The sequence below is a fragment of the Acanthochromis polyacanthus genome, chromosome 17 (assembly GCF_021347895.1).
Source record: "Acanthochromis polyacanthus isolate Apoly-LR-REF ecotype Palm Island chromosome 17, KAUST_Apoly_ChrSc, whole genome shotgun sequence".
NCBI lineage: Eukaryota > Metazoa > Chordata > Actinopteri > Pomacentridae > Acanthochromis > Acanthochromis polyacanthus.
Genome location: NC_067129.1, coordinates 3,810,875 through 3,833,063, shown reverse-complemented (window position 1 = coordinate 3,833,063; position 22,189 = coordinate 3,810,875). Strand labels below are relative to the sequence as shown.

General features: G+C 39.0%; 3 protein-coding genes across 4 annotated transcripts; 2 read left to right on the top strand and 1 right to left on the bottom strand.

The window, feature by feature from the left end:
- The first annotated feature begins 218 nt into the window (after nucleotides 1-218).
- c17h5orf24 (chromosome 17 C5orf24 homolog) lies at nucleotides 219-9,074 on the top strand. Of its 2 annotated transcripts, none has more exons than XM_022214255.2 (2): nucleotides 219-500; nucleotides 3,685-9,074. In XM_022214255.2, the coding sequence occupies exon 2, from the start codon at nucleotides 3,691-3,693 to the stop codon at nucleotides 4,312-4,314; it is 624 nt and encodes a 207-aa protein (XP_022069947.1). In that variant the 5' UTR covers nucleotides 219-500; nucleotides 3,685-3,690; the 3' UTR covers nucleotides 4,315-9,074. The 2 variants fall into 2 exon arrangements, with proteins under 2 accessions (XP_022069947.1, XP_022069946.1); XM_022214254.2 differs by having other exon boundaries at nucleotides 220-500; nucleotides 3,688-9,074.
- Nucleotides 9,075-10,348: 1,274 nt separating this feature from the next.
- On the bottom strand, nucleotides 10,349-12,313 carry LOC127530521 (E3 ubiquitin/ISG15 ligase TRIM25-like). The gene has a single exon (XM_051937436.1). It carries the CDS (start codon nucleotides 12,302-12,304, stop codon nucleotides 11,003-11,005), a length of 1,302 nt encoding a protein of 433 aa, XP_051793396.1. The 5' UTR covers nucleotides 12,305-12,313; the 3' UTR covers nucleotides 10,349-11,002.
- Nucleotides 12,314-15,707: 3,394 nt separating this feature from the next.
- txndc15 (thioredoxin domain containing 15) lies at nucleotides 15,708-21,976 on the top strand. Its single transcript, XM_022214787.2, has 6 exons — nucleotides 15,708-15,921; nucleotides 17,584-17,903; nucleotides 18,534-18,680; nucleotides 19,584-19,747; nucleotides 20,797-20,927; nucleotides 21,636-21,976. Exons 1-6 carry the CDS (start codon nucleotides 15,831-15,833, stop codon nucleotides 21,830-21,832), a joined length of 1,050 nt encoding a protein of 349 aa, XP_022070479.2. The 5' UTR covers nucleotides 15,708-15,830; the 3' UTR covers nucleotides 21,833-21,976.
- Nucleotides 21,977-22,189: the final 213 nt, after the last annotated feature.

Below are 22,189 nucleotides of genomic sequence, written 5' to 3'. Positions count from 1 at the left end.
CCTTTATTATTCATCAGTAGTGGGAAGTCTTGTTTGGTAAGCGTTAAAAACGGATTGTGGCTCAATTTTTAGGTAACCAGTGAAAAATAAAGCAGATTTTAGTCCCTTTTTCAGTGCAAATGTGCGTTTTGGGGGACTTTAAAGCTTAAAAAATAACCGGGTTTGGATGTGACAGCGGTTCAGGAGGGGAAGGAGAATCAGCTCCTCTGCGCATGCTCAGACTGCGCTCCCGTCTTATTAATTTTTAATGGAAAATGGCTGCGTTTCTTATCCAAACCGCTGGAGCTGCCAGATAAAAAAAGAACCCGTCCGGCCGAACCGTTTCGCGTCTCGTCGCCGTTCCCGGGCCGAAACAAACCGATGTGGTGACCGCATACGAGCCAGCCGACGTCCCGTGGAGCGAAAATATCCGTGGAAATGGACCGACTCACGCTTTGAAGGGATGAAAGATCATTTTTCTCCTTAACCCTTTCTGCTCCGAAATCCGCCGAACAATCGAGGTACAGTAACCTTAGTGCTAACGGGAGGGGGCGAGGGTGTGTTTGGATTCATCGTTAAACCTGAATGTGAGCTTTATCATTAAGATTTGTGCCCACTTTTCTGCCGTGTTGTCCGAAATGTTTCCACTAAACCGTTATTCGGGGCCGGAGCGAGGCTAAATTGAGCCGTTGGTGGTGTTGCCCGTTAACCGGGGCTGAAGTGACACATGGAGGAAGCAGGAGGTTTTGTCGTCTGGATGCAAAAAAAAAGCAGAAGATGCTATTTTTTGTGAATGAGTATCACTCCAGACGGTGTATGTGGTAGTAAAGTCCACACCTCCCCGCTGTAGCTTTCCTCTGCAGGAGACGACAAGCAGCGGTCCGTCCTTTAGCTTCACAAACTGTTTACAGTCTCGTTTTGATCACTACACCGCTGAAGTTAAGTGTGTAAGCAGTAAAGTGGTGACTTATTGTGTTTACATGGCATTAAAGGTGACAGGTGTAGCTCAGAGGCACTTCAGCACCACTTCACTGAGGGTTTCTGCCTCTTCTCAAGGTCTACTATATATTAAAGGCGGACCTAGATCCAGTGGCGGAGGCAGACTATTCCTAGGGGGGTGACCAGGCCAGAAATCATAACTTTATTTACGTTTTTAAACAAGAGTTTACAACTGCAAATTCAAAACGCAAAATTAGCAAAAAGGAGTCACCATTATTTTTATAGCACATTTAAAACAGCAAAAGTTGAGCCACAGTAGCAATATAGTATATATTATAATATATAGTAACGTTAAAATTACAAATTTACCTTAAAATGTGAATATTAGGATTCAGATCCTACAGAGTTAATTGAAATTTCTCTGACTTAGTTCAGTCAGAGATTCAGTCAGTCACTAATGTTAAGAACCTATTATTCATTATACAGACTTGGATATGATACAAATATACCAGACTGATGTAAATATTAGGTGATAACCCTGCAATGTTTTGTATAACACAAAACAAGCACAGTAACTTAAATGTTAGGATTAAGTTCTAACAGTGTTATTTATTATACTGGCTTGCATAACGCATTTAAATATTAGGATTAAGACTAAACAATGTTATTTATAATACAAACTAACCTCGCTAACTTAAATGTTAACAATACGGTCCTACATTACTATTTTTTTATTCGAATTTAACCCAACATGTTCAAGTAACAATTTTATTTATTATGCAGATTTAATTAATGTGTTTCGATATTATACATAAAATACAAACTAACCAGAATAACTTAAATACTAAGGTTAAGATCCTACAATATTATATAAAAACAAACTCACTAAATTCATGTAAATAATAAGGGTAAGATTTTACAATATTATTTATTATATGCATTTTATTTGTTTTATATTATATATTAACTAACTTAAATACTGTTGTTAAGGCCCTACAATCTACTATGTAATACAGATTTACCAGGTTGGCGTAAATATTAAGGTTAAGACTCAACAATATTATTTATTGGGAAAATTTACCTGACTTATTTATAATATTAAGATGAAGACCTAACAATATGATGTATACTACAAATTAACCAGACTAGCTGAAAAATATTGGTTAAGAGCCAAAAAAAATTATAAATAATAAAAATTAAATTAAATAGCCCCTAATCAAACATGGAGGTTCAAAATGCTTTACAGGAAAGGGTGAAAAATAAAATAAAGTTTTAAATAAATCAGTTTTAAAAATCTAACGTATAAACAGTTTTAACTGACTGACTAAAATGGCTTTAAAAAAAGACAAGACATGAGAAAAATAAAAGCATGCTGTATATTAGAAAAGTAAATAAAAGTGCAGATATGTTTATTTTAAATTCCAAACAGTTTAGACCAAATCTTAAAATAATAATAATACCAATTATATAAAGCAGTGGGGGAAAATCTTCAGCTTACTCTTAAAAATTTCCAGGCTGGGCTGGTTCCTAAACATTAAGGTTAAGAGGCTGAAACATTGTGAATAATACAGACGAAGCTGACTGAATTAAATATTAAATTTAAGAGCCTGCAATACAAAATTACCTAAGTCATTTAAAAATGAAGTTTAACGCACTGCAAAATTTTACATGGAACCTGCAGCAAAACTAGGCTGAGGAGGACGAACGTCGGTGGGGTGAGAGAAAAGAATAACAACAACAAATAAACAACAAACAAACAAGTCAACAATGAAAGAACATAAACACTTGGTGGGACGTGTAACTGCAGATCAGACTTGTATTCATAACCTCATGGTGATAATTTAAGCTTTATACAGCTGAAATGAAAGTGTGTAAAGTGTCAGATGTTATTTATTAGGTTGTTGACTGTGTTACCAAAATGTAAGAAAATTCAGTTTACTGTCATAGAGGAGCAATTCCAATGCTACAGTGTGTTAGCCGATGGTGTTGAAAGGCTCATTGATGGTTAGAAAACCCTTGTGCAGTTCTGTTAGCACATGAATGAAAGAGTGAGTTTTTATGGAATTATCTGGAAGACCCCAAACTTTTAAATGGTAGTGTAGGTCTGTTAACTTCTCCACTTTCAACAAGTCCTTTTTCCACATTTTTCTGTTTTCCTCACAGCATATGAGACCGCTCCAAATGTTGTTGTTTTTTTGTTTGTAGAGTAAGGGTTGTATATGCCTAGACTCAACCAACCTGTACACCATGCAAAGGAGCAACGTTTTAATGCAAATATTGATGTCAGCTTTTAATACCAAACCAAGGATGCTTCATTTATTTTTTTTTGTATTACTTTATTTGACAGGGGCCATGTAAAGAAGAACATTAAACACAAGGTAGAGATGTTCTGTACCAGATTATACAAGCTAGTTTCCATCTGCAGTCCCTGGAGCAGGCAAGAGGGAAACAAGTAAAGATAGAAAGTGATACATCATATTATAAAAAAAGAGGATCTCATATTCTCACAGTTACACGGTTTAAAAAACCCTCATTTTAAGGACTGTCAGTGCTGACAGGTTTGGTTTCTCTGGATCCATTTTTTAGCTTCCTTAGAAAAGTCTTTAAGAGCAGTTACTGTCTGTAGTTCAGTGGGGAGCTTCTTCTATTTGAATGCTGTCTTCAGTTTCTTTTTCGTTTCAGCTGTGAGACAACATTACCAGCTCCACACATAGATGTCAGCTTTCTATCTTTGTGACTTACTAACACATTATTTGTGACCCCCAGCAGAAGATGATGCGTCAGGTGACCAGCAGCGACTTCTGCATGAACAGCAGGCCGTCATGCCTCGCAGAGGACGGCCACCACCCCGCCTCCCACTTCGACCTGTGCACCTCACAGGCCAGCAAGTTCTACCCTCCTCCCCCTCCGTCGTCCCTCCAGATGACGCTGGCCCCCATGGCCTTACCCACCCAGAGCCACAAGCCCATGGTGTGCCAGAGACAGGAAGTCCTCGGGGGCGACCCCCGCTCCACTGGAAAAATACCAGGAATAAAGGGCAGCGACCAAGCGCCGGAGGACGGCAAGAAGAAGAGCAAGTCTGCGGGGAAGACGGGCCGGCGTGGGAGGCCTCTGGGAACCACCAAGCTAGCCGGATACAGAACCAGCACGGGGCGGCCCCTCGGCACCACCAGAGCCGCCGGGTTCAAGACGAGCCCGGGAAGGCCGCTGGGTACGACCAGAGCAGCGGGGTACAAGGTCAGCCCCGGACGGCCTCCCGGCAGCATCAAAGGCCTGTCGCGCCTCAACAAACTGGCTTACAGTAGCACCTGCAGCGGAGCGGCTTTCCCCTATCCGCTGCCACACAAAGAAATCCTCTGTGAACCTTCCTGCAAAGAGAAGACAGCCAATGAGTAACGGCTCCACCCTGTTTCTACTTCACCCGTCATCGCTGGAACAAGAGACGCACATGCACAGGTTTCCCGCCACATACTGGGGGCGATTGTAAACTTTCCCAGTCTGCTGTGACGCTGAGAGGAGGAGATTTTCTATTATTCGTGTTGGTGTCATTTGTGTGCCTGCCACCCGATAATATTACTGTTAGTTTTTCAGTGCTACTGCTGGAGATCTATAGTGTGTGAAAGGTTTCACTACACAACATTTGCTGTGTCTGTTTTCTTGGGGGGAAAAAGAATAAAACCAGATGTTCTTTGAGGAAAAGGCTTTTATCTAACAACCGTAGTGGTAGCTTGGTTTTTAGTGTGCTATATGTAGCATTTTAACACCAATAATACTGTTTACTGTATAATGCTGTAAACAAAGGAGAGCGTTACTGAGAGGACAGAAATCTGCTGAGCTGCTACAAAACTTCTAAATGTTCTCACACTACAGTTTTATACTGTTAATACTGTCGGATTTTCACTCTCGCTGTTTAAACAAACACAACAAACGAAAAGGACGGATGAGAAGGAGAACCGTTGTAGGAAATAGAAATACAGAGGAATGTCTGGTGGTCAAGTGTTCTGCTCAGTGCCACTATAAAGATACACAAACAGATATTTATCCAGGCTAACAGCACCCCACAGCTGAAACAGAATAACAATATGTCGCTCTCCACTCTAAACGTCGCCTCACAAAACGTCTACGTATTACTTGCATGCAGACGTCCTCAAAACGACTCGACTTGCAGATTGTTGTTTGAAATAACGCCGTTATCCAAGTCTGAACTAAGGTTCTGTATGTAATGTAATGTTTTTCACAGAAAGTGCGTATAAAACAAACAAAAAATAAATAAATCAGCTCACCTCCCACTCTGCTTCTAACCTGCTAAACGCTGGCCTTGTTGCTCCATCAAACACAGAAGTTTCTCTGTTCTGCTCGGTGCTGGATCACTCTTCAGGACCGCTACATAGTTGAACAGCTTACTCGCTTATTCACCGTTTTCTACTAAATGGCTTCCGGTTTTGGTGAAAATACTAAAATTATACATTTTATAAAACTCTGTTTTTCTGCACAGCGTTCACGTTTCATTTCGTCTCACCTTAAAGTAGCAAAGGAAGAATTTTCCTCAGTAAAATGTATTAAATCAGTTTGGTTTTCAAAAAGTACTGTAAATTTACTCCCATTTTCAACACTTAATCCTCTCCTGCTGTTGCACTGAACCTTTATTTTGTGGCTATTCTCACAGTTTCCCAAATTATGTAATTACTGCGTTACATTCCCGTCTCCTACAGCAAAACGAGGTGCGATGTAAGCATCTGTGACTGTCTTACTGCATCTATACATAGAGAGGAAGAGTACAGCGTTCCCCTTGTATCGTTGTCACATTTACAGTGACGCTCAGAGAGTCTGTATTACACCACAAGATGCATTTTTTTTGTTCTGAACAAGGGTACAATCTCGGCTAACAATCAAAATCCAGGTCTGAATTAACATATATTGTGCTTTAATGTTGCATTCGTCCCAGAAAAACGAGCACATCTAATCTAATCTCTGATGAATTTGCTGCTGAATGCGCTGACGGTGAATGATGGGACACTGTATTTACAAAATGTCTTTAAATTGTGTGACAGAAATTTGCCCGACTTTTTTTCATTTTGTAAACAAATGAGACCATCACTGACCAGGCTTCTTTTGGACCGATGGGTTGTGTTTTGTGGGAATTGTGCAGACAGAGGGCGCTGTTCCTCCAGAAAAACAATCAAAACCGTCCTTTACTCCATCCGAAAAGAAATGACGACGAAAAAAGCACATTTGTTGAAGCTGATGAAGAGTGTGAGACAAATCATCTCAATCCTGGCCTCATTTGTTTACGCTAAGAATTTATAGAAATGTGTAAAATTCTACATTTAAATGAACAAAAATCTTGATCTTTGTTTTGTATTTTTCCAATCATGTCTGTTTTTTAATATTGCTATTTATTCTGCTTTTTTCTTTCTCTCATTGCCCTGTAAAGCACTTGAAACTGACACTAATGTACAAGAATTTAGAAAGAAATGAGGAGATAAGCTAGTTTTATTGGTTTAGCAGTTCCGTCACGACTCGCTCAGCAAATGTCACATTTAGTCAGATATGATCCTGATCCAGAATTTGACTGTTTGCTCTGATCAATGCTAAACTCTCAGCTCGTCCTAGTGACCGTTAGATGGTTTATTATTCATTCGAGGGGATTTCAGTGCGACTTCACTGAGTTTTGACAAAGTAAAAGCGGTTAAATCTGGTGCAATAATATGTTGTACGTATTGTACTGTGGAAACTTTGATACTATCACTTTTTATTATCGTTGTGTTTTTAAACTCGTGTACAAGGCCTCTTATCACTTGTTTCGTTGACGTGTGCAGTGCTGTTACAGAGATAATTGAAATGTCGCGTACAAAACGTCCCTTTCGCCCTCCTCTACCAAAGAATACGATCTTATCTAACCATAGATGCTATTTGATTTAGAAATACTCCAACATCTCACAACTTAGCATGAAAGTTACTGTGTACAATGTAAGTGAAAAAAAAGCACCATCAGTTAAAGGTAGTGTGATTGTTTGGGTTCAAACCTCTCCATGGCTGCATCTGATGCTCTTCCTGGTGTAAAGGCTTCAAACGGCGGTTTACTGAATGCTTTGTAAATGACTCCACACTGACATCCCATCGTTTTTATATCCCCCTGTTTCTCTGCTTTGACAGTAGTGTCCTTTTTTATTATATATGACTCTTATGTAGCCATGTTTGATATTTAACTGATGGCTTTTGTTGAGGCTGACGTGGTTCCTGGTTGTCACACATTCTGAAGTTTGTGAGGTTTTTGTTTTGTTTTGTTTTGTTTTTACACAGTGTTTGTGTTCGAGTGAAGCCGGATTTGTATGTTTGTTAGAAACCCTCATAGGACAAATGTGCTCGCTGTTAGCGGGTATTTTAACACGAGGAAAAGTGGAAAGTAGCAAAACTAACGTCTGACTGTCTGTCACACTGTTAGGGGCTAATTTGGACATTTGAACCAATGCTAAATTTACTAATAACTATTATTCCCGTGACAAATCCAAATGTTTTCTGTGAAACAGACCTCCTGTCTTTCCTGCCCCATCTTCCAGGTAGCCACTGTTTATTAGCGTCTCCAGCTTAATTGGACTTTTCTACTGAAAAGCTGAAACATGTTTCTCCATCTTTAAGCCAGAGATGTCGAACTCATTTTAGTTCAGGTTCCACATTCAGCCCAGTTTGATCTCTGATAGGCCAGAGCAGTAGAATCACAGCATGATAACCTAGAAATAATAAAAACTCCACATTTTTCCTGTTTTAGTGCAAAAAAGTGCATTCTGAAAATGTTCACATTTAAGGAATTATCTTTTTACGAAACATTACGAACAACCTGAAAACAAAAGAGATAAAAAATAAACAAAAACGTTACAAAGGGACAAAAAATGGACAAACGACAAAAACGATGCACAAAATAAGGAATAAAGCAAAACTCAAAATGACAAAAGGAAGACAAAAAAACAGATAAAGCCAGATAAAAAGGAAACACAAAATGACAAAAACATGAGGCAAACGACAAAAGTCAGACAAAAAAGGCAAAAAAAATACAAGAATGAGACACAAACTAAGAAAAATTAGCTACAAAAGCAAAAGAGAGAAACAAAATGACCAAAAATGAGACAAATGACATGAATCAAAACAGAAAAAGAAAAAATGAAGCAAAAAAAATTACAAAGCGACTAAAAAAATTAGACAAACGACAAAAGTCAGACAAAAACAATAAAAAAACGGTGAAATGTTACAAATATGAAACACAAAGCGACGAATAATCTAGTGCTTTATTTTATAATCAAAACAACTTGTCATGATCTAGAAATTATTTTTATTTATAGTTTTACACATTCTCTGTCATTTTTACAGTAACAGAAAACAGGATTGTTGTGTTGTTCTGTCTCCCTGTGACGTATATTTAACCCAAAAAGTCAGATTTCACGATCCAGTGCAGTGATAGTAGATATTTATTTGTCTCATTATGTGATAAAAAATCCCCAAGAACGTGTTTCAGCTCTTTGGAAAGAAAACCCGCTCAGATATAGATGATAATTAACCTAGTTTGACCTCTAAATCTCATCTTATTAAGCTGTTCAAAAGTATATATGAAGCCCAAAATGATACTTTATTATACTTTATTATATTTAGCTCTCTCCTCTGAGAAAAAAACAGTCTACTGACCTCACAACATCCTGAATTTCTTTCCTTCTGTTTCACCATGTCGCTTTGAGTTCTCACGTAAAATACTTTAGAACAAGGTGTTGGAACTTTTAGAATATATACAACTTCTTTTCTAAATTTAGTCCACTTCTAAGGAGGACGTGAAAAGTGTGAAGGGACGATTATTATCTAAGAATCACCTGATTACGTTAAACCAGTGCTCACCCAAAGCACACATTTCTTAATATTTTACTGCTTTTTTTGTATTTTTTTCTCACCATCTTCAGCATTCCAACAACACTCGGCCTTTGGTCCGTAGATGACGATTTAGAAAAGAGTCTTACCTCACATTTTGAGTGTTTTGGAGGAGACGTGAAGCCCGGCTAACTCCTGAAGTGTGATTGGCGAAGCCTGTAAAGCTTTGTACAATTCCCATTTTACTCCTGCATGATTGTTGTGGAATGTTCAAAAGTTGTGTAATAAATCTGAAAGTAACGCTGTCCGATGAAACGCTCTCTTGAATCATGTGCTTCAGCGAATTGATGGCATGTGCATGAAAACGTACGATCATTATGACACAGTGGAAGCCGATCGGACGTTAAAACCACCTGCCTGATATCGCGTACGTCCCACTTTTGCCGCCAAAACAGCTCTGAGGTGTCAGTGAATGGACTCCAGACTTCTCCAGGTGACCTTTGTAGCATTATCTTTCCATTTTACATCAAACTTACGAATGCTTTCCCTCTGCTGGGGTGCAATCTGCTCTGCTCAGAAGTTTTTCCTCTACAATCTGCTTTGCACAAATGTCCTGACTGTAATTCAGATCTGTGTTACCCCCCCTGTTGTCTTCATTTACGGGCACCAAAAATATTGTTTCCTCGTCTGAAAAAAATCCAGCAATTCGGCAAGAAAATTCCTCAAATTTCTGAAAATGTGCAAAACCTTCAGGAAGAAAACTCCAGTAATTCCTCAAAAGTTTCCCCTAAAAGTTTTATTTTAAAAAAAGATCCCTGAAACTTGGCAAGAAAATTCTTGAAATATTTTCAAGAAAAATGAATAAAAATCTTCAAAAAAAATCCTTAAAATATCTAAAGTGGTTACATATATATCAGTAAAACTTTTAATATTTTCTTTAAGAACATTCACAAATAAATCAACCAAAATCCTGTGAAATTCTCTGGATTTTAGTTGATTTTTTTGGTGAATCTTCTTAAGAAGCATTTTTAGCATTTAATTTTTTCCACCAAAAATGTTCAAAAATTTCCCAAAAATGTTGAAAATGTGGACATTGGAAGTTTCACTGTGAAAATATATTTTATTTTAATGTATATACATTTTCAAACTTTAAACCGGGTCAGTTTTGACCCGTAGGACGACACGAGGGTTAAAGAGCAACAAATAGGATTCCAGCCATTAAATCTGGCCTGCAGTCATGTTTAGCGGTCAGTCTTACATCCACATAAAAGCCAGGATTCAGCAGAATTTTGCATTGTAACCAGATGAACGGTGGTTTTAATGTTGTGGCTGAACATTTTGAATACATGTTTGTCATTTTTAACTGACTTGTTAGGCTCTGGATTCAGAAGTTTCACAACTATGTCCTTATAATTGTTCTTTTTAACACCACTGCCGGTGGTTTTCACCTTGTCCGACTGTCCAGTAATACAGCTTGCAGTTGTGTAGCGTTGAGTAATTTTTCAGTGCAGATTTGCATGTTGTGGTTGCACTGGTTACATGTCAGGTGTTTCTAGGCTTGCATGCATTAAGTTTCATCTTGTTCTTTCCCAAATTTCTTTATTGAGTTTCTGCAGACAGCATAAAAAAGTATTTCAATTTCACATTACATCTGAATGTCCGCAAAAAAACTCCCTATATGAATCCCTTTAACCCAAAACACCTGAACAGAAAAGAGTAGAAAGCCATATAAAAGCACATGGCAAAAGTATCCTCTGTAGTCACAATACACAACCAAGTTATTACATAACAACATATAACTACATAAGTAATTAACTAACAAAAACTAGACAAACAACCTTTAAGTCCTCTGCATCGTCAGGAACAACAGTAAGACGACTGCTAATGTAAGCCAGCAGTGGGTCCCAGGTTTTATGGAAAGCTGTCAGCGAACCCTTCTGCGAGAACCTTAACTTCTCTAACTGTAAATATTACAAAATATCCCGGATCCAACATCATCATCTTGTTAATACACTTTAAAAATCATGTGATCAAGCACATAATCCTGCAGTTCAGTTACTCCTACTAGAAGTGAAACAACTCAACAGTGTCTCAAATATTTTGTAAAAGGTAAAAACCAGGACAGAGAGGCTGAGAGTTGCTTTTCTGTTGATGTCACACCATGATGCCATGTGTACGCTGTCACTACTTTATAGATCCAGTGGCATTTGGTAAGATTTTTTTCAGTCACCTGTTAATACGGGGACAAATCTTCTTCTATGACTTCAACTTTTGGCATTCTAAGTTTTCGCGTTGATTTTTTCAATTTTCGATGACTTTTGAGAGCTTCAGGAACTTTCAATGTCGGTTCGAGTTCAGTACCTTGAATCTTGAACCGATACCTAAAGACCGGCTGTTCATAGGCCGAAGACAGCAGATCTAGTGGAAATGCATTATCTTTTGGAGGCTGTAGAACTTCCACTTTAGGTTCTCTCAGTGTGATTTTTGGCCATTCGTCACTCAGAAGAGCCTTCAGTTTGTCTCTGGCCTCTGACACAGCTGCTGTCATTTTCTCATAGTACTGCACAGTGAAGTCATGGCTGATGGGTGCAGTTTCATTCAGATGTAACCAGCGGGAGTAGCTGCTCAGAAAATGGAGGTGATCCTCTGTTGATGACAGCTTCTCCAGCTCTGTGTCTTTCCTTCTCAGCTCACTGATCTCCTGCTGCATCTTCTCCTGAAGCTCTCTGACTCGACTCTCATCAGTTTTCTGCTGGGATCTGATCTTCTGCTTCACTTCAGAGCTTTTCTTCTCAATCAGACAGATCAAGTCCTTAAAGATCTTTTCACTGTCACTCACAGCTTCATCAGCAGACGCTTCGATGGACTCCAGCCTCTGCTGCGTCACTTTAACATCTTTCTCTCTGTCCTGGATTCTCTGTTGAATGTTTCTCCGGTCGACTCCGAGCTCCGTCTGCCTCTCAGCTCTCTCTGCTGCAGCTGACACCGTGTCGTGGCCTTTATGTTCATCCATGGAGCACAGATAACAGATGCACTGTCCATCGGTGCGGCAGAAAATCTTCATTACCTCGTCGTGGCGGGGGCAGATGTTGTCCTGGAGCTTTGAAGAGGCTTCTACCAGCTTGTGCTTCTTCAATGGAGCCACGTTGAAGTGAGGCTGGAGGTGCAGCTCGCAGTAAGAGGCCATACATGCCAGACAGGACTTGATGGCTTTCATCTTCCTCCCAACACAGAAATCACAGGAAACGTCTGCAGGTCCAGCATAGGAATGATGAGGTGGAGCATCTGCAAGTTCTACTTTCTTTAGCTCCTCCACTAAATCAGCCAACACGGTGTTTTTCATCAGGACAGGCCTCGGCGTGAAACTCCGCCTGCACTGAGGGCAGCTGTATGTTCTCTTCTCATCCCAGAATTCCTGAATGCAGCTCATGCAGTAGCTGTGCCCACAGGGAATAGTCACTGGATCCTTCAGAAGGTCCAGACAGACGGAACAGCTCACTTTTTCTTGATCCATCTGAATTGCAGCCTGCGCCATTTCTCGTCTTTGTGAGTGAATGTTAAGTTTCACTTTCCACTACCAGAGAAAAGCTGTTGTCATTTCCTGGATGGCTGTTCACTGATATGCTGTGCATGAGGATATCAGCTCTTAGGTTTCATCACACGGTGTTTACACCCATCTTTAAACTGACAGATCAGTGAAAGGGGAGGGAATGAATGATGAGTCTTAGCAGGAAGGAGTGTCGTGAAGTTGTGCTGCATTACAGGAAGAGGTGCATTTTTTAAGGTGAAGCTTGTCTTAACTCTTCATTTATAGTCTGCAGTCTTTCAGATACCAAAGAACTATCACTTAATACAGTGACTCAAAACTGTTCCTAGTGGAATATTCTACTGTTACAACTAATAGTGATGAAAATAGCCACTATTAAAATAAGCCTGACTTAAATATCATCTTTTGTACACCAAATGCAACTTCAAATGGTTTAAATTTCAGTTAAGAACTGCGTTTAGTCTGCTGAAGCAAAAGGTAAAATGACAATTTTAGTATTTAATGTTTGGCAGGAGGGGCTGCACAGTGCGTAAGTGGTTAGCACTTTCGCCTTGCAGCAAGAAGATCCCTGGTTCAAATCCCGGCCTGGGCTCTTTCTGCATGGAGTTTGCATGTTCTCCCTGTGCATGCGTGGGTTTCCTCCGGGCACTCCGGCTTCCTCCCACAGTCCAAAAATATGCTGAGGTTCATTGGTTACTCTAAATTGCCCGTAGGTGTGAATGTGAGTGTGATTGTGTGTCTGTATACACACGTGGACAAAATTGTTGGTACCCCTCAGTTAAAGAAGGAAAAACCCACAATTCTCACTGAAATCACTTGAAACTCACAAAAGTAACAATAAATAAAAATTTATTGAAAATTAAATAATCAAAATCAGCCATCACTTTTGAATTGTTGATTAACATAATTATTTAAAAAACAAACTAATGAAATAGGGCTGGACAAAAATGATGGTACCCATAACTTAATATTTTGTTGCACAACCTTTTGAGGCAATCACTGCAATTAAACGATTTCTGTATTTGTCAATGAGCGTTCTGCAGCTGTCAACAGGTATTTTGGCCCACTCCTCATGAGCAAACAGCTCCAGTTGTCTCAGGTTTGATGGCTGTCTTCTCCAAATGGCATGTTTCAGCTCCTTCCACATATGTTCAATGGGATTCAGATCTGGGCTCATAGGCCACTTTAGAATAGTCCAACGCTTTTCTCTCAGCCATTCTTGGGTGTTTTTGGCTGTGTGTTTTGGATCGTTGTCCTGTTGGAAGACCCATGACCTGCGACTGAGACCAAGCTTTCTGACACTAGGCAGCACATTTCTCTCCAGAATGCCTTGATAGTCTTCAGATTTCATCGTACCTTGCACACTTTCAAGACACCCTGTGCCAGATGCAGCAAAGCAGCCCCAAAACATTACTGAGCCTCCTCCATGTTTCACCGTAGGGACAGTGTTCTTTTCTTCGTATGCTTGGTTTTTCAGTCTATGAACATAGAGTTGATGTGCCTTACCAAAAAGCTCCAGTTTGGTCTCATCTGTCCAAAGGACATTCTGCCAGAAGCTTTGTGGCTTGTCAACATGCATTTTTGCAAATTCCAGTCTGGCTTTTTATGAGTTTTTTTCAGCAGTGGTGTCCTCCTTGGTCGTCTCCCATGAAGTCCACTTTGGCTCAAACAACGACGAATGGTGCGATCTGACACTGATGTACCTTGGCCTTGGAGTTCACCTTTAATTTCTTTGGAGGTTGCTCTGGGCTCTTTGGATACAATTCCAACGATCCGTCTCTTCAATTTGTCATCAATTTTCCTCTTGCGGCCACGTCCAGGGAGGTTGGCTACTGTCCCGTGGGTCTTGAACTTCTGAATAATATGAGCCACTGTTGTCACAGAAACTTCAAGCTGTTTAGAGATGGTCTTATAGCCTTTACCTTTAAGATGTTTGTCTATAATTTTTTTCGGAAGTCCTGGGACAATTCTCTCCTTCGCTTTCTGTTGTCCATGTTCAGTGTGGTACACACCTTTTCACCAAACAGCAGGGTGACTACTTGTCTCCCTTTAAATAGGCAGACTGACTGATTATGAGTTTGGAAACACCTGTGATGTCAATTAAATGACACACCTGAGTTAATCATGTCACTCTGGTCAAATAGTTTTCAATCTTTTATAGAGGTACCATCATTTTTGTCCAGGCCTGTTTCATTTGTTTGTTTTTTTAAATAATTATGTTAATCAACAATTCAAAAGTAATGGCTGTTTTTGATTATTTAATTTTCAATAAATTTTTATTTATTGTTACTTTTGTGAGTTTCAAGTGATTTCAGTGAGAATTGTGGGTTTTTCCTTCTTTAACTGAGGGGTACCAACAATTTTGTCCACGTGTGTATGTAGCCCTGTGACAGACTGGCGACCTGTCCAGGGTGTCCCCTGCCTTCGCCCGAGTCAGCTGGGATAGACTCCAGCACCCCCCACGACCCTAATGAGGATAAAGCGGTGTATAGAGAATGGATGGATGGATGTTTGGTAGGAATATACAAGCTTATAACCAACGGCAGTATAGTACAACAAATTGAGGGTTGAGGGTTCAGACAAAATTTGCTACTGTTAGTGGATTGAAGTCCAGCAGGAGGAATTATTTTTCAATACTGAACAAAATTAGTGACCACATGACTTACATATGGAGCTGCAGATATTTCATTCTATACTCTGATGACGACAAAACAACCACAACCTTCAGACACTTTGAAGTGTGACATGTTTTTACAGGACAGGATATTCATGTACAAACTTGTACAGATTGTAGCAAACCCTGTGGCTTCATGGGCTTAAACTTACAGCACAGACCTCGTGGAAGACAAGGGAGACTACTTGAGAGAGGATGGTCCTTATTCTAAGAGGAATATAAATAGAACAGCTTGATGTATATTAAGTCATAAAATAAATAAAATAGTGCAAAAAAAGATATTGAAAAAAATCCACAGAAACACGTAATAGTAATAATGCATTTTAATACAATCATAAAGTGGAGCAATTCAAATACAAACATAAATGACTCACAATCAGTCACATATTTCAGCTTATAACACTATTCATTTGTATTTTTTCTGGAAAATCTTGGGCAATAAATAATACTGGTTAAAGAAATACATGAACAAAAACAACAACAAAAACAGTGATACAGTGTATTTTTCAGGTTAGATATCCTTCTTTCTGACGTCTGACGTGAAAATAATACTTTCACTTGTTTTATTTCCACTAATATCACAAAAAAAGTCCACTATTTTGTGTCTTTTTTCTCCTTTTTTAAATTTTAGGTGTTTTTTTTTTCAAATCGAACACGTAAAACATTTTTTAACAAGACGTACCTCTATGCCCGGATGCTGAATTGAGCGGTGTATCGTTTATTTTCTTCCGCCGCAGCTCCAAACATCGGTTCCCATGAGCCTAGTAGCATCGCTTCACGGCAAAAGATGCCGTGACAGCCGTTAATATCTGCGTCTGTCGTGTTACATTTTTGATAAATATGACGGGGGTTTTAAAAATACCTCACCTGCTGCTAATTTTATTATTTTTTGTACATTTTTCTGATGTTTTGAGGTCTGTGACAGCGCAAGGTAGGAGACGTTAGCTAAACGGTGCTAGCAAAACAGTGGCAGTTGAGAGTGAACGTTAATATTTAGGCTAAAGGTTGATGCTAACAAAGCTGGTGTTAACACAGGTTTTTCTTCCAGCACTTGGCTCTGTTCGGTACCAAACTGGCTAATATTATTATAACAACCTCGAGATAATTTTGTACTCTGCTAACCAGATGTTTACGACACGTTAAAATACAGTTGCATAAATTGGGGGTTCACTCACAGATAAATAGCTCACGGTAACTGGAAGCTAGCTGGAAACAACCGTTTTACAGTATCTGTCAAAATGTCTTTGTAGTACACCTGTTAGTTGCTTTTTAATTAGCTGTATTTATGAAAAATAAGGCAGTTCTACAACTGGTCTGTTCTTCATAGGGTTATAATATTTTAATCTACCTTCAATAATGTTTTAAATAATATAATTTTTAGTATAGCACCTTTTAAGCTGAACATTCACAAAGTCTGTTGCCAGGTAGAACATAAAAAATGACAAAAATGTACAGAATGGATAGCTAATTAAAAGCTGGTTAGAGGGACGGCATCACACAATTTGAGAGAGAAGCTGAAGAGTAAATAAAAGATAGAAATTGATTAAGATCAGGAGGTTGGAAAGAGGGACTACAAGCAGTGAGCATTTTAAAATGGATAAAAAGGCAGAGAGTGATAGAAAAGAAATAAAAGAGAATTTTACTTAAAAATGAGTCTATAAAAGTGGGTTTTAAGAAGTGATTTAAAAGAAGTTACTGATTTGACGAGCCTTATACATCAGAAAACTTCTAAATCCCAACTACAGTCTCTGAAATGACCGGACAGCTTCGTTAACACTTCTTTAAAACAGTTTAAATCATTATTACAACCTTTATGACTGCAGGACTGTATTAAAGTGTGTTAGTGTGAGCTTGACCTTTTCTGTCCTGACAGTCAGACTATATTGCAGTACATTTTTTCATTAATTTATTCACCGTTTTGTTTGAACCAGTATTCAAATAAGAGTTATAAATTGTGATTCAGAGGTCTGAAGTTTTCCTGTCATTTCATAGAAAAGCTGCAAAATAAGTACAGAAATGTTACACATTTAGGTAGGGCTCAACAATATGACGAAAATGTGTAATTGTGAATTTAATTGTGGTCACAGTTTTTAAAGCCATTCTTCATTTAGTAAGGAGGACGACATCATTTTGTTAATCTGTTGACATGATGGTTTTAATCGTGGGCTAAATGTGCTACAAAATGCACAAGGTGTAGTTATTAATATGTTAGTGTAGTGTATATTAATCAGTGGTCAAGAATAAACAACCCATGAGAGTTTCAATCTACTCCAACTAGATACAATCTTATTGCACTTTAGTTCCATTATTTATTAACTGCATTTTACTACTCGCATTGTTTCAAATTGAAGTTCTAATTTGAAATAATATAAATGCTTGTGCTTACTTTCAGGTCACTTAGTGATTTTGGTGGGAGGTAAATGTCTGTTTATGTCAAAGAAAGGAGAGATTCTTTTCAGACAAACAGCCAAAAAGCTTATCGTCTGTGCAGTAAATTACAGTTGACCTAAAAAGGCGAATGGGAAAGAGCAGCCATGAGAAAATTTCTTTTGTACTGAGCGTAACTTCAGTTGTTACTGATTTTCTTTCCCAGAAAATGACGAGTCACTGGAGCTCATGCTGTCGGAGGATACAGCGTCCGACTTGGAGAATAGCCCCAAGTTTGTTGAGTCAGAAGATCTGGACTCTCTGCCGAAGAGGCAGTTCAAGACGGCTGAGATCGCAGATGCTGTGATGGGGACTGAAACCCCCATCGACCCATCTGACATCGAGTCACTCTTCCCCAAAAATGTGAAAGACTTCCAGTCAGGCTTCTCTCCGCCCTGTGATGAGAGCAGTGTTCAGTGTGGTTCACCTGCTGTGGATGCTAACGGAGCATCGCTGGAGGAGAAGGGCTCAGAAACACCACAGCAGGTTAGTGTGTAGACGCACAACAAACGGAAGAGTTGTTGTACAATTGCAGCGTAAAGGCTAGATTGGGATCTGAACATAAACATATCTTATATGCAATATTCACTGTATGAATTCATTATCTTCTATGTCTGGTTAATATTTATGATTTACGTTTCTCAATAGTCCCTTGACATCCTCTGATACTTCTTTAAATCAGTTACCAATGACAAAAAGTTGAAACCTAAATCTTTTAAACATCTGTCTTAAACTATCTCTGGGTTGGAATAAGAGCTGAAGTCGTAGTAGCAACTACCTATACTGATAATCTATCATTTATTTAAGTAAATTTAAAAGCCAAAATCCCATTAACTGAAGCTTCTTCACTGTGAGTTGCTGCTTATCCTTGTTTTTTGTGATTTTTTTGAAAGTAAAATAAATATCTTTCTATCTTTGGTTGGACAGAGCAAGACATTTAAAGACATGAACATGGGTGTTGATCGTTTTTTTCTTACTACTTTCAGACAAATTGTAAATCAGCTAGCTAATCAGTGAAATGAAATATAATCTGAGCACTATTCAGTAGAGAAAGTAGGTGAGATTACATAAGGTACATTGTTAGAAGCTGACTACTCCTCGGTTGTTTACCTGCAGGTCACTCTTGACATAGTGCGTGCAGACGTCACGGCAACTGAGGAGCAGAACACCACCGAGGCCGCCAAGACCTACAAGGTGAACTGTGATAAGAGGAACATCACGGGAATGGACAATTTCACCGTGCAGGTCCTCAACGGTTCACAGGTACTCAAGCTGTCCTCTGGCTTTCACTTTTAACATTCTGAATGCTGTTTAACACGTTTTAGAAACATACCAGCGGTGTCCTGATCACTCATATACGGTGTATTTTACACTCGTATGTGTTAGACTTGTACTGTCCAATAATAGCATGTGAACTGCAGCACATGAACACTTTAAAGGGCTCAAACAACTGGCTAAAAAACCAACAAACCAGAGTTTAGAAAGTGATTTGAAGATAGAAGATAAAAGTGACTTATTTGCTTTAAAAATTAAATGAATATTGCCTGTTTATATGAATAGAAAGAGACATAGATAAATAAACTAATGGTAAGAACACACTTCCTAATGGAGAGGAAGCCAGTAGGAACCTTTCTTCATCATTTCAAAAACTTCATAATTTAATAATCATAATCTCATATGGTTTAAAAATATAATCATAAAATAGTACACTACTATTAAAATGCAGTAAATCATAAATTAGCCAGTATGCTAGCAAATTATGATGGCAGTGAGTCAGTTTGATTCCATTCATGTCTAATTTATGATAAATAAGACACTTTGATAGAGTATGCATTATTTGGAAAAGTGATTTTTTTTCTCATGCAACAGTGTACACAATGTGTGCAGTATTTAAAATATTATTTGGTTTTAAATTTTCTTTTTAATTAACCTTCTGCGTAACAGCTAATGCAGTAAGAATAAATGGAACTGCTAAACTCAGCTGTCAAACTAAGCCTGCAAATAAAGGACAGAAAAAAGAAAAGCTTTCTGGTCATTGAGTAGAATCCAGTTAAAACTCTCTTTGAAGTGAGACAGCTGCAGAGACTGTTGGGACATAACTGAACACACATGTTCTTTGAAAATGAACCGTAAACCCATCCCTCACTGTGTCCTCACCTCTGTCAGGACCTGATGGAGTTCCTCAACGCTAACGGCACAGAGTGCTCCGTGGTGCTCTTCTTCACCTCCTGGTGCCAGTTCTCAGCCAGCCTGGCCCCTCACTTCAACGCCCTGCCACGAGTCTTTCCCAGCATGCATTTCCTGGCGCTGGATGCCTCGCAGCACAGCAGGTGAACGTTTTTCTGCTTTTAAAAATGTGAACAGGATTTCTGATTTTAATTCACTTCTGTCAACTCAGTCAACCTAGGCCTGTGTCTGGAAACAGAAATTTAAGTCAAGTGCTTATAAACTAGTTAACGAGATAATTAGTGTAGGAATCCATCGATAAGGTTCTTCTGTGTAGAAAAGCTGAAAATATGTGTCTAATATTGTACAGTTAAAGATTTCTTAGTGCTTTTTGGGCTTTTATGATCTCACTTAAGGCAAATTTATGGAAATCAATTATTCAACCAGAGGTTAGTTCCTCCCTTTTCAGTTTGTCTCATTTTTAAAGGTCTGTCAGGAGGTGAAAATATCAAGTTTTCAGAGGTTTAAAGTTTCTTCCTGGTTGGGAGCCATTGTCTGAGACAGTTCTGGTACTTTGTACTGTGACTAAAATAGATATTAGAACAAATGGCAACTAAACTGTCGACTAAGGTACCAGGAAAATCCTAACTTGGCTCTGCTTAAAATCTTTTTTTTTGTTGACACTGCAACATATATTTAGATTTTATATATTCTTAAAAAAAAAAACAGAAATCAGCACAGGACGCTACCAACAGTAGTCTCAAAAAACTCAACACAGGTCGAAAGATTCTCAGTCACAATTAAACATCATGTTGTTTATTACTCTGCCAAGGAACACGGCAGAGTTATGTGATGATTGGCATACGTTTGTCCTTCTGTGAATCCGTCTGTGTGCAACATTACTCATAAACAGACTAATGGATTTGGACAGGATTTTCAGGGAAGGTCAGAAATGACACAGGGACCAAATGATTAGATTTTGATCCACGGATTTGTTAAAGATTTCCGTATCATTACGAGATAGCAGCACGATGTGACTGTAACCATGACAACAAGTGAACACTAAGGAACAGCCTTGGAGGAGTGCTGCCCTCTCTGAGTGCTGTCCTTGCTTATTTTGTTGTTGTTTTGATTGACTACTCTGTGTGTTAGTCCAGACTAGAGACTCGTGTGAATTCATTCTTGTGTCGTGTCCGTCTCCATCCTCTACCAGCCTCTCCACGAGGTTCGGGACGGTGGCGGTGCCCAACATCCTGCTGTTCCAGGGAGCCAAACCCATGGCCCGCTTCAACCACACCGACAGAACACTGGAGACGCTCACCTCCTTCATCGCTAACCAGACGGGTACAAATGCAGTGGAGGCAGTCCAAAATAATGCAGTTCTAATTCACTCATAAAAATATTTTTGTTCTCTTGCATTCATACAGGTTTCAGATCTCTTTTGGCAGTGCTCCCTCCTTACTGACTTAGATTTAATTGGTCACTTAGTGTTACCAGATCACCTTGTGGGTTTACAGACCTTCGTCTGTGGACTGTCTTTGCTTCTGTTGCTGAAATACTTCTGGTGTTTTGTGCTCCTGTCACATTTTTATTCACTGTGGGCTCATTTTTCCCTCCAGTATAAAATCCTGCACCTCAATGGAAAAAAACACAACCATGGCTAGATCTAGAGGAAGCTCAAAAATGTCTTTTGTGCGGTCTAACAAAGTTAAGATGCCATAAATCGTTAAAATTAATTTGCAGTGTCACAGGAACAAAGATTTGAGGAATGTACCATAAAATAAACCAAAAATATGCATAGGTACTAGTTCTAAAAATAATTACTATCATAATAATTATGGCACATATCAGTGGTAGAAATCAATTTTCTTCATTTACTCAAGCATCTCTCAAGACTTTTTTAATTTGTCGTACAGTCAGAAATAACAGGTAAATGTGTAGATAGTATCTGTCAAATACGGAAACACATACTTATCACCTGTAAGGACCAGTCTGAGCTAGAAAAAACCCTCCAGCATCGCTCATTAAGTCAACAAATTCTGTCTGCTCTAGGGTTTGAGGCCGACCCCGACAAAAATGTGACGGACGCCGACCGCCTGGGCCCCCTCCCCAGCGTCCCCGTGAAGAGCATCGACTGGCTGCTGGTCTTCTCCATCCTCTTCATCACAGGCTTCACGCTGTACGCCATCCTGCGCACCGACAGCATCCGATGGCTCATACCTGGACAGGAGCACGAGCATCAGGACTGAACACGGCCTGCGAGTCAGCAAGGATGTAAACAGTGATTTCATGAACAAGTTTAGTTTGTTAAAATTGCTAATAATTTGCTTGTGCTTTAAGTGTTTGGATGGATTTGAATATTTGCGTGATTTTTAATAAAGAATGTAATGATTTGTGGGTTTCAAGGAACCATTTGTGGGCTGGTGGCTCTGTCAGAAAAGACAAAACTCTTGTGTGCCTTTTAGTAGATATTTAGCAGTAATCTTGAAGTCCAAAGTACAAAAAAAAGGATCACATTAAGCAGTGACTGCAGAGAAAATGAAAGTCAGTCATCCTTTGATTGCACTTTTTTTTTTACCCATGACTATAAAAATATATCAGATAAA